The sequence below is a fragment of the Dermacentor andersoni genome, chromosome 7 (assembly GCF_023375885.2).
Source record: "Dermacentor andersoni chromosome 7, qqDerAnde1_hic_scaffold, whole genome shotgun sequence".
NCBI lineage: Eukaryota > Metazoa > Arthropoda > Arachnida > Ixodida > Ixodidae > Dermacentor > Dermacentor andersoni.
The window spans coordinates 80895938-80912797 of record NC_092820.1 but is presented as its reverse complement, the minus strand read 5'-3'; the positions used below and the strand labels follow the sequence as shown (position 1 = coordinate 80912797).

Here is a 16860-nt window from a genome sequence, read left to right as displayed (position 1 = left end):
ACGTACCTACGACCTCCCGAACCAGCCGGTCACCATCGCCCCTAAGTCGTCGGTCGCGTTCGTCGCCCGCCGCTCTTCTTTCCCCGCGTTCGTGCCACAGACAAACTAGTCGGTGCAGCTCCCGGAGGTGACGCTGCATCTGGTAATTTTCTGTTGATTATCGCCATCTGAGCAAGATCACTAAGAAGGACGTGTATCCATTGCCTTGTATCGACGACGCACTTGCCGTCTACATGGCGCGAAATATTTTTCATGGATTTACCTCCGCTTGGGCTACTGGCAGATTGTTGTTGATGAGAAGGATCGCGAGAACAAAGCCTATATTACTCAGGATAGATTTTTTTTCAATTCAGAGTCATGCCCTCCGGGCTTTGCAATGCCCCAGCGACGTTCAACAGAATGATGGAAACCTTTCTCCGAGGCTTGAAGTGGACTATCTCTCTGTGTTATCTCGACGACGTAATCGTTTTTGATCCAACCTTTGAAACCCACATTGAGCGTCTCCCGACTGTCCTTGCTGTGTTTCGCGCTCCGAAACTTCAGCTCAACTCGTCGAAGCTTCAATTCGGTCGTCGTGAAATAACCAAATAACCATTCTCGGGCACCTTGTAAACGCCAATGGAATTCAACCTGACCGGGCCAAAGTTCGAGCCGTGCAAGACTTCCCTGTGCCATGCTCAGTTCCATGCGAAGGTGGTGCCATCTTCGCATTACGCGTGCGATGCCCTACCAACTGAGCTACCGCGGCGCCGTTTCCCCATCCACTTTCTTGGGCAGTTATGTTTTTCGTAGTAGTATTCTGGGAGTGTTAGCCAGCGCCCCCACTCACAAACCTTGGCGGCGGATGTGGAACGTCCTTTCTGCCGCAGGCGTCACGATAGCGTGACGCCTGCGCCGTGTCGGCGAAGGTTCTGGGATCGTACCCCACCCGCGGCAAGCTTTTTCATCCACTTTCATTTCCATTACTTTATCGTTTCTTTATTTCATTTATTAAGCACAAGTAATTTCCCCTATGTTGTTCTTGGTGTCGGTGATTGTTGGCTTCTTATGACATGACTATATATATATATATATATATATATATATATATATATATATATATATGTGTGTGTGTGTGTGTGTGCGTGTGTGTGTGTGCGTGCGCGCGCGCGCGCGTGTGTGTGTGTGTGTGTGTGTGTGTGTGTGTGTGTGTGTGTGTGTGTGTGTGTGTAAAGGCATATCAAAGATCAACCACATATCGAAACAAGTCTAAAGAAAGGTTCGCCTTAATACCCATCGCGCCCGATCGACCTCGCCGTCGCTTTTCTCTCCCCATTGCGCGCCTTGGAATGCAGATCGCGCCACAACCACGGCCGGGAGTCGAATGCGCGACCTTGCGCACGAACGAGGAAGCACGCGTTCGCCGCAGCTCAGAATCGCGCCGTGCGCGTGTAGGCGCGAGCGTACATAATAAAACGGACGTGTTTGTTTATTTGCTGCTCTTTCGATCCCTGCACGGGCTCCTCGCTTCGCTCTCTCCCGTGCCCGACTCCCTTCCTCTCCAGACGAGTAAGACGGCAGCAGCTGCTGCTGCGGAGTGGAGTGAGCGCCAAACTATCTCTCATCTGCGTGGGAAATCAGACCGAACTAGAGATTAGGCGGCCGATAGTGGCGGCGAGAGGAGCGTTATCTCGTGCGCCGCCGCCGCCTATTTTTATTGCACCGGACGTGTGGTATCTTCCGACCGCCGTTATCTCTCTCTCTCTCTCTCTTTCGTATCCACAGAGTGGTCGAGCTACGACGTATGCCGCGGTTCGCATGAGTGAAACCACGTTGGCGGACGCAGCGCGTTAGTTCCGGCACATGGCGTTCGTTCGGGCACACCCCTCGCGTTTGAAAACGAAAAAGCTATTCAGTTTACATTCACGGCACATTGGAGAGTCTGGCGTTCTTTATCGGCCTTTTCACACAAGCAAAGGTATTCGGAGCCTGTCCTCAGAGATCGTCAGCTAATAAAGTCACGTGAGCTCTCCTGCTGTGCAGCTGCGGGTGAACAGACTTGAGTGCCCGACTGTAAATACGCGGCACCTTGCGTAGTGCGTTTGAGTGATTCTAGACTCGTGCTTGCTGTCTCTTTCGATGCCCCCTCCCCACGTTTAGGGTAGCAAACTGGACAAGGTCAGGTTTGCTTTTCCTCTCCATCTTTCTCTCTAAAGCTATTCAGTTTAAAGTGGCGACTAAGAGAAACGCTAAATCGGTTAGGCACGATAAATCTGTCATGCGAAACTCTGGTTTCGCAAATTTCGTGGCAATACGTCGGATATTATAATAAAAAACGCAGGTCACCATTGCGCCGAAACCCAAGTGCGGGTAGACGTTAGTGCGACGTCACGGAATTCAAAACACCTTATCGCGCTTGGGTTATTGTGACTCAGTAAGGTGCTCGAAACTTGCCAAGTCTTGTGTATTGCTTTTCTTTCAGAATAAAATGTCCATCTTTGCCATTAAAAAAAAAAATTAACTAGGCTCGATCAGACGCCGTAAAATTCAATGACGTCACTGCGTACCGACGCGGGAACTTCAAAAGCGGCGTCGCCAAACGCGTTTTGTTTCCGCGCCCCTGTGGCTTACCGAGACTCTCCTCACCACCACGAGCGTCAGTTTTTTTTTTTTTTTCCTTTATTTACGGAAACGTATATATACCTTACAAATGAAGCTGAAAGACTTTTTCTCTTTCATGTACATTTAACGTCTCGAAACTGGACAGTGGGTCACGAGGTTTTTCGGATAATATTTTTGACCACCTGTGGATTTATTTTACTTGCACGCAAATTTAGGTACGGGCACTAGCACTTCCTGCATCAGCTTTGTCAGACAGGCACGTTATATCGTACGATCCGCACTGTAGGAGGCCATTACGCGCATACCGGAAATCGAGCGATCGCGCAATCTCGCTTAATTCCGTTCCGTGCTGTATCGCATATTACGCCACGCGCAACGGCACGGCTGGGTCCAACGCTTCAACGGTGCACGCCCGTGGTGTCCTTCTAGCACGCACGTAGCTCGAATCCCGATTATATTGCAGATATACTGTCGCAGCGTACAATAAACGAGTGGAAGCTCCAGTCAGCGAGGCCATCTTTCAGGAGAATGAGATGGGGGAGGAGGAGGCTCGCGGCAATTGAGGAAAAAAGAAAAGAAAGAGACGGATAGAACGAGGGTGAGCGCGAGCATCGCGGAAACACTTTTTTTTTCCCCCTCTGTTATATTTATTTTGGGAACGGCTCATTCCGTTTCGCTCGACAGCGCGCCGCGGCGGCGATTTGCGCCGAGAATGGACATTTCAAAAGTACACGCCCTCCATTTCGCCTTCTTTCCTTCTCTCCCACACCCTGCCTAATTCCACTCTCTCTCTCTCCCTCTCACAACCACTATACAGTACGAGCGGGTCGTCCTCTCTCTTCCTCAAAACGAACGCTTCCTCGTCGCGAATCGCTGTGACGTGGGCACGCGGCCGTTTTACGCGTCCTACGCCTGCAACTTTTGTTTTCCTCTTCCTTTTCCTTTTTTTTGTCTTGGGGCAGGCGCGAACGTTTTCCCAGGCCATTTAGATGCGAAGAGAAAGAAAAGAGCGAGAGAAGAAGACGGCGAGTTACTGAATGAGAGCGGAGGGGAGAGACGATCGTCACCCCCTCCCCCCACCTCCGTGTAGTCTTTCGTGGCACACGCTGACTACCTACTTTGATGGTCGAAGAACCGTTTCTCGCTGCGTTTCTCAGCCATTCTGTGCGCGGCTTCTCCCAACACCTCATCGACCTAGAAAAAGCAGCACCAGCGTTTCCTCAGCAGTACCCGAAGGCAACGAACACCTTGGGTCCCCGAGCCTATGCACTATTATATTCTTCTAGCCCACTTTTAAGAAATATAACGAAATGAATAGATACAGAAGGAACGAACGCTGGCCTTTGCTAAACTTAGCTCAACTTGTTTCAACAATGTTTTCAATTTAACCTTCAATTTCATTACTCTATACCCTCTTTTCTTTTTCTTTGCGTACCTTAACCAACCTGTACTCAAAACTTCCTGTTTCATTTGTTTTACATTTAAGTACACTCTAAATCGCCTTTTTTTGTTTTACCTGATTCTAGGCCCCCAGGGTGTCGGTAAGCGCCAGCAAATTCATTTGGTTCCACTGCTACAAAATGTACTGCAAGCCTTGTCACCAGGAAACTGTCCTGCCGCATTCGTTTACATAAAAAAAAAAAAAAAAAACTGCAAGAAGAACCGCTGCAAGCAATAAATTCAGTCAAGTTTTCTACAAGCCCAACACGTCTGCAATGACCACAGAAGACGCTGGACCTTATTTAGTGGATACGTGTTTTGTTTTATCTGTGTCCTGTTTTTTTTTCTTCTTTCGCTCCCACGTTCTCCCTTTCCCACGTGCAGGGTAGCCAACTGGAAGACGCCTACTTAAGCTCCTAATGCCAAGTTTCTAACTGCAGTCCAGCCTATCTTTACTCGTCAGACATGTTGCGTCTAAGCGCCCCCCTTTTGTCGGGCCTCGCCGTTTAAAGCAAACGTGATATCTCTGATCTCGATCACGCCAGCTAGCTTATAATTCCCATTTTCTCTCCGCCTTCCCCCTTTTTCCCACGTGTAGGGTAGCGAACTGGACAAAACGCCTTGCAGTGGGGAACCTGCGCAAGCGAGGAGGCGCGACGGTAGTTTGAGTGCGTAACTAAGAGAGAGAGAGAGAGAGAGAGACAAAAGATGAAAGACCGGGATGGCGTAACCAAAAATATGCTGATGCCGTTCTGTAGCAACGTCGGTGTTCCCGTCGGGTGGCCAGAAGCTGGAGGAAGCTCGCCCCAAAAGACGAGCGGTGAACCTGCCGACTCGTGAAAAAATTACAGCGCGTGCTACCGAAAACCCCGCCCCGCTAAGCTCCGCGGTCAAGGGCGCTGCGGTTGGCAGGCGAAGCTTTTTTTTTCACCCGCTGGTTGCGTTCACTCCCGGTGTCCCTTCTTTTCACAAAGGCCCGCGCGCTCCTCTGGCCTTACGGGATTATGACGAGCCCTCGAAAAATTTGGACGGGCCAGACGTTTGCCCGTCCTCCTCGCCCCATCCCTTCCCTTTTTTTCTCCTGACTGCACCAAAAAAAGGCCGGTCTCCAGAATCCCCAGGCACCTACCTAGCTACCCCAGGAGCGGGCCGCCGTTTTTCGGCGTATTCAAAGGTGTATACCCGTTTGTACGTCTGTGTGTGTGCTCGGGCGGGCGTGTGTGTGTATGTGCGTCTGTGTATGTGTGCGTGGGCTGGCAAGCACCGTTTTTACTCGCACCCGCTCATTGAGGTCGTCGCTTTGGTGCCACCCCCTCCTTCCTTTCCTTCTCCGAGCGGGGGGTTTTTGCTGCTCCGCGAGAACGGGGTGACAAAAGACGTCTCAGTCCTCACTTTTCCCGAGAATGTTACGTCACTTCCCGACCAACTTGGCCCGCGTCCACGGGGACGCCGCCGCCGCCGTGGTTGGCTTCTTCTTGGCCACCAAGGCTACGCGATAGCGAGGGAGAGAGAGAAAGAAAAAAAAAATACGAAGAACGACGCGAGCAGAGCGTAGCGCGGAGGTTGCGAGGGCAGCTCGGCGCTCATTCATGGAGCGCAGCGTAGAGACGAGCGAAACAACGGATGCGGCCGCTAGCTGTCTCGAACGCGCGCGCGTGTTTGCGGTTTATGGCCGGTTGGGCGACGGGGTCATATAATACTCTCTCATAGATGACATATCGCGTGGGCGTAGCACTACACGTGCGTCTGCCGTCGCTCGGAATGCCTCGGCAAGGTCGCGCGTACGCAGCACATAGATGAGCGAGTCTCGTAAAAGGGACACCGCAGTTGTTTTTTTCGTTCAAGCTCTTGATCATCTGTCCCCCCCCCTCTTTTTTTCCTCTCTGTCTCTCTCTCTCTTTCTTAAGTGAAGTATTTTATGCGTCCCGCTGTTCTTCTGCCTGTGTTCTTTGCGAAACTCGGGTTGTGTTGCAAGTGTGACTTCTCTAGTTCAGCATTAAGAGTAACATCACGAAATATCACAGCCTTTCTTGAAGTGTTTTTTTTTTCTTCGTCGCTGTAAACAAAACCTCCGACTTAAGGTTAGGCACAAGGATCGGATGTGCAACTGATCGCTCATTTTCAGACGGTACACAAAATTTGATGTTGGGAAGGTCCACGTACTTTGGCGCATACACGTTGCCCTACTCGCCTGTCGTGGGCACTTAATCATCACCAGAGCAATACAGAACCAGTCCAAACGTCGCCAGATCTGGTCGCAATAAACGTGTGCAAATCTGCGAGTCTTGCCAGAAGGCAGCGTAACGACGGAATGCTGTCGCATTCTCGTGGTCACCGGAGAAAAATTCCGTAACGTCTCTTTGTCACTGCTCCACGAACCTTACCATGATTTATGAATTCTTCATCGTTTGTCTGGATGTAAATAAAGTGATGATGATGATGATGATCATTATTATTGCACGCGGCGATTCAACGGCTAATGCATTCAGCCGCTCACGAGGTCGCTGGGTTCGCTTCCTCACGAATAAGGATGCGTACAAAAAAAAAAAAAAAAAAGAAGGAAGAAAAAAACGCACTCGCGCGATGAAATTTCACAGTCTGTCGAAGGATCTGTTGCATTTCACTGTAGCGGTCCCTTTAGTACACGGCATTTCTCATAGATTACAGCGCAGAGTCGGGCGCATTACAAAGGTCGATGTTTCGAAATCTTTGAAAGGCGGCGCGGCCCGTTTCCGTGACTGTCCTTCCGGCGATCCTAGCGTCTGGCGCCTCTCGTTTATAAATGTGGAGGCTATATATACGAGTGCTGATACGAAACAAATCATTCGCGTCCAATCCACCGCTGCAATCTCTTTTGTTTTATGCTGTCGTCTCGCCGTAAATTTTTTTTTTCTTTCTTTCCCTTGGGCTTCGTTACAATCGCATGAGTTGCGCTTCCTGCGATTTCCCCGTTGCTCGCTCGTTAAGCTGCGTGGCGAGACGCCAGGCTTAACCGTTTTTGCTTATCTGTGCGTTTGCTTTTTTGTTTTGTTTTGATTTGTCTTCTTGTTTGTTTTTTTTTTTTTTGCTCTAGTTGCCGCTGCAAGTCGACCTAATAAAAGCAGCGCGTCCGGCGTTTCGGATTCCGGCTTTCAGTTTACTCACTGCTTCACTATGGCTTAACAACTTTTTGTTCTCGTTTCTTTGTTTTTTCCGGTTCACTACGCACGAGGCGATAAACGAGGTATATATCTAGGAAAGAAGGCCACATAGGTTAACGAGAGAATATTCCCGTCGTCTGCCTTTGAAACACATCACCCCGATAGAAAAGCAAATTGAATGGTGAGCGGCAAACAACGCCTCCCCCCCCCCCCCCCAAAAAAAAAAAAAAAAAATCGAAAGGGCTCGGTGTTGTCGGATCTGCGACGTTACGTCGTCTAGGACGAAGTTACCAAAGCCCCACAGCTCTAGTACGGCAACAGCGTGAGTGCCGTAGACATTTCTGTAAAAAGAAGACGAAAAAAAATGGAGTACCACCAAACTGATGCAACTACGCTCAAGCTCGCTGGCCTGCAAAATAAAACATACGAACAAGGAAGAAATAATAGCGATACGCCGCATATAAAAAAAGAGTAGGCCTCCAAGACGAACACCTCGCGTTGCCTAATAAGTTACCTTCACCCGCCGCGCTTGGTTTAGCGGCTATGCTGTTGAGCTGCCAAGCGCGAGTTCGTGGCATCAAATTCCGGCCGCATTTGGATGGGGGCGAAATGCAAGAATACCCATGCCCCTTCCGTCCGTGCATTGGGGGCAACTTAAAGATCCCATGGTGGTCAGAATTAATCCAGTGTCTCCCACTACGGCGTGACTCATGATTAAATCGTGGTTTTGACATGTAAAACCCTAAAATTAATTAATTAATTAATTAATTCATTCAAGTTACCTTGACCGCTAGGTGGTTCACCCTTAGAAAATCGCGAAAAATCGCAACGCGCACAGAGGCACCACACGGCAGGCGCCTTCTGGTGTGGATCTCTCTGCGCATTCTTTCGTTTTTCCTTCTTGCGCTATTCCAAAAATGCAACGACACCAACTCGCTCGGCTTGAGAACATTTGTAAAAAATGTGGCTGCGCATTCGCGAGCAGAGGCATTTCTAACCGCGTAACCTCGACCACAGGCGAGCAGAACGAACTGCGGGTGTACGAACAGTGATTTTTTTTTTTGAGACGGAATCGAATGGTGCCGGAAGCTAACCGAATAATTTTCAGATCATCATCACCATCATCGGCCTATTTTATGTCCACTGCAGGACGAAGGCCTCTCTCTGCGATCTCCAATTATTGTTGGGAGTCATTTGGGAGGGTGTGGCCGTGTACTGCACCAGGGAGGCCAATTCCTGTTCTGGTGAGTTAGTGTCCTTGTTGAAGCTTAGTGGGCCTTCCTAATTTGTTTGTACCTGGATCAGGATAGCCCCACTCGCTCTCGGCATCTTTTGCCGGTGTCAGGCGTCACTCCAAGCCTGCAGATGTAGTGTATTTTCGGATAGTTATCAAATAATGAAGAGCCGTTATCACAAATGATATAAAACGCGTTTAGAGGGAGAAATGTAGACTTGCGAAGGGCAGCACGTGGTTAGAGAAACACCGTGTGGCGCTCACTACTTTGCGAATCGCCTGTTCTGACGCTAGAACACTTTCGTCGGGCGAGCTTTTGGCCGCAACTTTCTCGAAACGCTGCTCCGCTCTGCGTGTCCAAACTTGTTGAAGCTTTCTTTTCCCTTCTCCCCCCCCCCCCCCCTCTATCTTTCTCCGAATACGTCAGTCCAAGGCACGGCACTCCGAGTTTGGCGAATCGTCCAATCCTCCTGCTTTCCCAGCGAACGAGTGGGGATCTCCTGGCCGACGATTAGCACCTATAAGAATGAACCTCGTTAAAGCAAAAAAAAAAAAAAAAAGTAAATGGCCTAGCACTTTCTCCGGCGAGAGCAAAACGACTTCGCAAAGCATTGAGAGCCGTTTCACCGCTGTCTCGCGTCGTCGTCGTCCCCTGACGCGTCCTCTCCCCGTCCCCAACCCACAAGAGCGTCGAGTGATTCATGCCGCTGGAACGAAGCCGGCAGGTCAGGCAGGAGGACAGAAGAGGGTCGGCCAAAGGAGCGGGAGCAAGGGGAGCGTCCTCGGTGCACCTACGGCAGACGCCATTGCGCCGAAAGGAGTGGGGGGGGAGGCCATCGGCGATGAAAGCGCAGGACCCCATGAAAAGCCGCCGCGTTCGAAGGAGTGGTGCGCACGCTGGTACATGCTGGCGCTCTCTCGAACCGCGGAAAGCAAGCGAGTTTTGTCCCGCCAGCTCTCAGCTGTTTGCCGCGCGTTCGTCTTGGGGACGAGGAGAGAGCCTCCACTGTTGACCTGGGTGCGCGGGAACGTTGACACTTCGGAACGACTGACAAAAATGTGCGTGGCGTACGAATTTGGCACGATGGTGGTGGTATTGTAACGGGTCGGCAGCAATCCGTGCGGTCAGGCCAGAGACTTAGCGCACATATATGCATCACATACAACTATTAAACGAAAGAAAGCAACAACCATTCAAAAAGCACACAGTCGCATGACCATATACAGCGATATCAGTTAAAAGCTCGGAAGTTTGTTTACTGTGTCCGCCGTTTTCCGTTACGCCGTCACCGGCGGACCGCCTCCTCAAGCTCGGCTTCGCTCGCACCACGTGGCGAAGCAAAACGGAACTTTGACCGCTAACAGTGCTGGATGTCGAACTCATGACGACACGGAGACGCGCAGTTGCAGGCCGACTAGGTACGTAACTACGCGAAGTTATGAGCAGCACGTTGACAGAGAGAGACTGAGAGAGAGCAAATGATAAATGAAAGGTAGGGTGGTTAACCAGGACTGAGCCCGGTTGGTTACCCTACACTGGGGAAAGGGAAAAGGGGACGGAAAGATTAAAGGGAGAAAGTCCGGTGGGGATATCATTCGGTCACTCGGTTCGGATCACAGACGGTGACTCAATCCGGTAGCTTTCAAATATCGCAGCAGCGCTTTTGTGGCTTTTTGACAGAAGTGCCACCCAGGCTATATAGTACACGAACCTTTAGCTTTCGTCGCACGGGAGATGCAGCTTTCCGTCACGAAGCTGCTGCAAATCGCCCAGAGCCGCACTAGGTGGCACAGCGACGCGGCGGTATCGCCTCCGAGATCTCCCCCGCGGCGGGACGCTCCATGCCGCAGATCTCGGATGCCAAACAAACCGCCTGCGCGTGCGAGTAGCGCCGCGCTTTGCTAGATGTCACCGCGACAGACGGGGTCGACCAGAAAGGTACTCGGGCTTCACTTCGCCGTATTCGCTACAATTTCAGTGAGAACATTCGACGCTCTTCCAGAGCCGCCGGCCCTACAGTCAACAAAGTTGGCCAGTATAGGTCTATTCGACTCAGCCAAGTTTCTCTGCACCTCCTGCACCTGGGGGTTCGATTTCCCGAGGTGCGGCGGTGCACCCTGCACTCCATTGCTCGATTGAACGGGGTGCAAGGCAAGGTGCCGCCGCAGTTCAGTGCACCCTTGAACCTTGCAGCGAGTGGGTGCAGCCCGGCACACCATAACTGGCACCCCCCTGCACCCTTTCGTTTGTGGTGCGGCGCACCTTTTTCTGAACCGAACAAACCTTATATGTCGCAGGCCTCAGTGACTCGAAGACGCACCGGCGCGGCGGAGCTTCTACTTATCGGCCTAGGGTAAACAAGTGCGTAGCGCGGACCGACTCTGGTGCTTGTGCGATCGAACCTGCCTTGCCGACTCCGGCAAACCCGTACCCGGCACGGCGGATGCGTTCGCCGGTGCTCGCAGCCCGCGTCTCCGACTACCACGATTTTAATCGCTTCCGCTCGTACCCCTTTTCTCGCCTGTTTTGCGTTTCCCATACATTCGTCGCGAGGTCTCCCTCATACGTAGCGTTCCTGAAAGCGAGAAAAAAAAAAAATTAACGAAGCCTGTCGCGAAGCAGACGGCCAGTTCAAGAGACTGCACGCTTCCACACAACGCCCGTCTGTGTGAGGTCGATGCATGGCCTCCGAGATTGGGCGCAGCGCGTTTTACCGTGCGCCGCCCGGTGTAGACAGTCAAGGCTGACGCGCCCCCTGATGTCGATCGTACGGAATCTCCTTCGTGGTGAATACGAGTCCTCTGTGAAGATGATTTCTGCAGCTCACCTGTCTGCTTACGGGAGGCGCACAATCCGTACATAGTAGACTATTTTCTCTAAAAGGCGTTTTGTAGTAGCTTCGCGTACGTGTGCGTCTTTTCTCTCACTCGCGTTCTGTCCATGCGACTTGCTACAAAACTAACTCTTCCGTTTTTTGCACTTCTTCTGGCTTATCAAACCTCTTGTCCCTATAAGTACTTTTCCTTTTACTGTACAAGGGTAATGTACAAATAAAGTTCAATTAGTTACTTTCCCTTTAAATGAGTCTAGAGCGTGAAACTTGCGGCGCTTAGGAATATATATATATATATATATATATATATATATATGTGTGTGTGTGTGTGTGTGTAAGTGAAATTCATGACGGTGGAGCGGCGAAACTTTGCTGTCAGAAGAACTGTCCCAAAGTGCAACTCACTCGTCTGCCGCGCGGCTCACTGTAGCGAGACAACAACAGCGATGATCACGTGAGCGCGTTCCCTCTGAAAAACGGTGTGCGGCCTGACCCGCGTCACTAAGCGATCAAAAAGGCAGCGTGTCGCGACAGATTAGCGCGCGCAAATGAAAACAAGGCGACCACACGCGGAGATACGCAGAGAAGCCACTCGTTAACGCTGATTGGCGCCCAGGGGATCGAAGTATGATGGCCCCATAGCCTCGGGACCAAAGAGGTCTGCCTGCGACTTCGCGCTCGAGTAAATTCCTGCGCAGCAGGCTCAACTGTAGTTAAGCGCTACAGCACCCTCGAAATGTTATGCATATTTATTCGTCCCAATTAAGAATCGTGACTGACGCCCGTCCTAATTGAGTAAGCGCATTTGATTCGAACGTCAAATAATTGGACCAACAGCGCCGCCTCCTCATCGATAGGAACGTGCCTCCACGGCTTCCTCAAGCCGCTATCGTTCAATGACCATTCGGATCGTATGTGCGACCACTCCTCCCGATAAGATGCAAGCACTTCCAAGAACGGTCCGAGAGGGACATCCTTGCTGGCCCGTGTAGGGACCACCAAGGAACGAAGCACTGAGAGGTAAACAAGGCGTAGAAAGGGAAAGAGCTCGCGTCCGTACACTTGTCAAAGGGTGACACCAAAGAGAAGCAAAATCAGTTCAGGCAGATAACGTATTCCTTCAAAAGCATATTTCCTTTGATTTCACGGTAATAAACTGACTACTGGAAGAGAAAATTCAAGGAAAATGGCATATTTTTAAAAATAATTTCACGCCGAAACCTCAGCACCAAAACGTCAGCGTGACAGCACGAGTTTCTGAGCACTTCGTAACATTTGGGCCGTTGTGGCACAGTAAGCGTTCTCAAAATTCCCTCAAGCCCAGTCGTTGGCTGCTTTACAATAAAACGTACTCCATCTTTACTGATCAAAAATTAACCAGGCCAGAGTGGTAGCAGTCAAAATCCATGTTGTCACGGCTAACTGCTGGTATGGGAAACCAATAGGCAATGTCGAACTCTATCGAGGAATTGCCTCCACAAGCGAACTACGGATTACTTTTACCTAGTCGGATGCAACTCAAGTCTGCAGTGAAGCCCCGCCCACGCCCTCATAACCGGCAGCCACTGCTCCTCTGCGAGGCTGCAAATAGTTCGTACTTCGAACTTTCCCTGTTACCTAAATAAGGCGCTAACCACAAAAATAAAATGATTAAGCGCGTAATTTTGTACGTTTTCATTCGTCTATTATAGTAGAGCGCTGAAAGCCAAATTTTTTGTGGACCTGAAATATAACGATTGCTTCGCTGCAACTATTTATTGTCAAGTTTCACTTCAGTAGGCAGTGAAGTTTCATCAGTAAAACGGGGTCAGCAATGAAATGAACTGTTCCGTGGCCTTTCGACGAGTGAAATAGTCAGACTCCATACACTTTGTCCATGTCTGTTGCACACCTCATCGCTTCCGCCGATGAAAAGACCCTTCAAAAGCAGCAGACGCTCCGAAGGTATCAAGTACGACGCCATTTTGAAATTTTCGCACGACGACCATTTTCTTTGCTTCTGTGATTGGCTGGCGGAGTAACAGCGGGCCCGCGCGGGCCGTGTGTCTTGTTTGCCAACTGTTGCTTTCTTTTTTAAAGTTGTATCCTACTACAACCGCTCTGTTGCATATATCTTGCATATATGTAAATATAATCTTATTAGCTATATCCGCTCTGCCTGTCACCCCGCACCGTGCAATCTTGCAAGTGCCGAACATCTAGCGAGTCGCCGACGAGGTCCTCCGGACACATTCGAGCGAGTCCATAACAGCGATGGCTCATTAGAGACAAACAAACAAACAAGAAAAACGAACACAGGCGTGGCGAGCGCTTCAGTCTTGGCGGTGAAGAACTCCCACCGTCAGTAAAGCGAGGCAAAGGCGACTGTGGGTCAGCCGCTGCGCCGGAAATGGCTCTCGCGAGTAGAGCTACATACACACTGGCCGGGGGACGCGGCGAAGAAAGAAAAAAAAGCTGCGGAGGAAGCCGGTACGGGATAAAATAATCGCAGCGCAGGAAGCAAAACAAACGAAGTGAAAGAAAGTACATATATTACAAAAAGAAAGGAGAGAGAGAAAGCGGCACCACGCCACCGCACGACGCAGCCGGGCCGGCAGGAAATGCAGCAAGAGAGGAAACGGCCCTCTCAGGAGCACGCACGCACGCACAACAGGCCGTCAGAAGGGGGAGCTGAATAGAACCCGAACTGCCGGGTGTAGCGGAGGGGACCGCATATGCCGACGGCGCGCGGGGCGCTCCTTACAGCCACCCCCTCCCCCCCCCCCCCCCCCGCGCGCACACACCATTTCTTTGCCACACACACCCTCGGCAACTCTCTAAGCCCCCGGGACAACAGAGATGCTTTAAGCCAGTCGCGGAAGCTGCAACGCAGCTGACAGCCACACGTACATTAAAAAAGAATAGAAGCTGTGTGTGTGTGTTGAAGCAGCTCCAGTGAGCGCAATAAGAGTGATAGACGCGCGTGAAAGGGCAAATGCTACGCACACCTACACGTTTTACTAGAAGAAAAAACAAGAAAGGACTGGTCACCGATGAGAGAGACTCACACGGAGGAGCATGAGTGAGCGAAGCCGCGCATGGTTGTGGAGACACTGCGACTGAATGACACTGCGACTTGGGCGGATGTTGTGCCTGATCACGACGCCGCACTCGTCGGCGTCGTCTCTCGTATGCACGCATGCTCACCTGGCAGTCGACGCTGCGTTTCTTTTTCTACAATGCTAGAACGACCACGCGCACGCCGCTCCTTGGTTTGGTTGCCATGGGAGATTTCTTCGCAACACACACACCATTCTCGCTTTTTAAGCATCCCGCGCTGACGCGGTATTCGTTCGATCGGCCGTGGGATGGCGGCGAATAGCAGCCGCGAGAGCGGATTAAAATAGAACGGGTAAAACAAAATCAGAAAGGCCGAAAGACGGGAACGACGGGCTACGTTCGGATTTGTTTTGAAAACCGCGCGCGACCATCAAGACACTGGTTGCGCTCGAACGTTTCGGTTTCTGTCTGGCCGCTCGGTGTTGTTAACCGCTCCTGCTTTTCATTTTCTCTCTCCTTTTTGACAACTCCATTTTCCCTACTCAGTTCGCGGTAGGTGACGAGCGGGGAGTGGCACGACGGAGACCCGCGGGGCCGGCGATCGCAGAAGTAGGCCTAACAACGCGGTTTATTCGCCCGTGCATCGGAAGGGATTCGGCGTTCTAGCATCGCGGCATGCAGGTCGGAAGAAGACGGATGGAAAGCGAGCGAAGAAGCAAGGGAAACTAGAGCTGGTGGTGCGCGCGGCGAGAGCACTGGGCAGTAGCTTCGCCCGCTTCGCTGCTCGCTACGGTCGCGAAGAGCGCTTGCAGGGGATGAACTTGAAATCGCGTGTCCGCAGGGGTGTGGTGCGCAGGGTCCCCACGAAGAGGACGCACAGAAGACGGAGGGAGTGCAGACGGAAGGAACTGAACGAAGGACCGAACGGAGGGACGAAAGATGGCAGGAGCGATCGGCGAAGGAGACGAGGAGAAGCAGCGGGCGAGCGAAAGAACGCTCCGCGAAAGAGGGACGACGCCGTCGCCAGCGCTCCCCTCGGCGTGGTACGACGACGCGAACAGGCCCGAAACCGAAGCGGCTCCACAGCGCCGTTTCGTTCGCGGCGTCGTTCGTAGGTTGGGTGAAATCAGTCGGATCCTTAACCGCACTGAACTCGCGAACCGCGTTCGACCTAAAGGCGATATCACGGGGAGACAAATGCAAGCGCAGCTAACACGGCGTGGGTGAAAGAGACAAAACAATCGGAAAGAATGGTGTTTCGGCCAATGAGCGGAGGCGGCGGCGAAGTAAGGAAGGGGGGTACGTCAATTTCATGTGGGGGCACCGATCGTCGCCGCAGTTCGTTGCGAGGTCGGAGCGCGAGAGGCGAACACAATATGTGCACCAACGAAACGAACCGGCGAATAATACTCACTCGTGGAAGCTAGCTTCGGTCATGTTCCCTCCTCGGATGGAGCGTCATTTTGGTCGCGCGCGGGAGTCCGTCTTGCGATAATCCTCAGGTGTAGGGCGACGACGGCCCCGACTTGCCCAAGACGTCGTCCGCGTCGTCGCCGCCGTCGTGGAGTTGCCTCGAAGTCCTTCGCACGGTCATCGGCGGTCGCCGAGTTTCTCTCCTATATCAACGCCGTTGTGCACCGCTATTCGAAGACCCCCCGCACTCGCACGGAACGCACCCGATGCTGCCGAGCACAGGCCGACGCCACTTCTCGCACCGCCGACGACTGCCCCGCCAAAGCCAAGCACACCACTCACAAAGCCCACACCGCCGCTCCGCTCTCCGATCCGACGGCGACGTGAAGCACACCTTCCGCTTCTGCTGCGCGCGAGCAACTGGGAAGGAGAGAGCCGCCGCGCCGGCAGCGCTGCATTCTGGGACGGCCAACGCCGACCGGCGCCCGCCGCGCTTCCTCCGCGCACCGAGTCGTGGGCAAAATAGTGCGCGACGTGATCACGCCGTGTGCGTCAAAAATAACTCACACATTGACACTACCGACGGTTATGCGCTCATCCGAGCAATAGCGAACGGCAGTTGTCCTCCGATTTTAGTCGCTAAGCCGCGGTGTCTTTTTACCGTCTTCGTGTTTGTTTGTTGAGCTGGCAAACGGAGTCGGGGGAGGTTTTTTGGATGCTGTCAGGGTGCGGACGCTTGGCGGGCGGAAGGCATTGCTTCTTAATTTTTTTCTTTTCCTCCGTAAATTTCTTGCAGGTTTCCCCTACACGGAGATGTAAGAACCGTGGCGCGAGAAATCTGTATCTATTTCTCACGTTGCTTTCTCCCTGTGCGAACCATGAGAAAGTCAGGGTTTGAATGAGGCGTGTCTCAATTTGAGAAATAAACCAGGGAGGAAGGGAGGAACGTATTTAGAGTGGCGCAGCCTATCGGGTTTTCTTTTTTTTTCCAGCCTTATCACCGATGCGGCTTCGAGGCGCCAGCGATAACACTGAGGAATGAGGAAGGGTATCCGCATGCAGCAGGAGTCTCCCGGCTGGGCTCTGCCACCTCGCTGGGCTTGCGTTCCTAAAAGCTCAGCGCTGGTATCACCGGAGGCGCACCGTAACAGCGGCTCGC

The 16860-nt window shown here is 52.0% G+C and overlaps 1 protein-coding gene across 3 annotated transcripts in view; it reads right to left on the bottom strand.

Annotated features, from left to right (window-relative positions):
* Spred (Sprouty-related protein with EVH-1 domain) overlaps positions 1 to 16860 on the bottom strand; it is a 148393-nt gene that overhangs the window by 57232 nt on the left and 74301 nt on the right. Inside the window, exon 1 of one of the 3 annotated variants that reach the window (XM_050181505.3) lies at positions 15703 to 16108. The exons of the other annotated variants lie outside the window; for them this stretch is intronic. Coding sequence (XP_050037462.1) covers positions 15703 to 15725 — 23 coding nt within the window. The 5' untranslated portion in view covers positions 15726 to 16108. Of the gene's footprint in view, positions 1 to 15702; positions 16109 to 16860 lie in introns of those variants that run through there. 3 annotated transcript variants of the gene reach the window in all.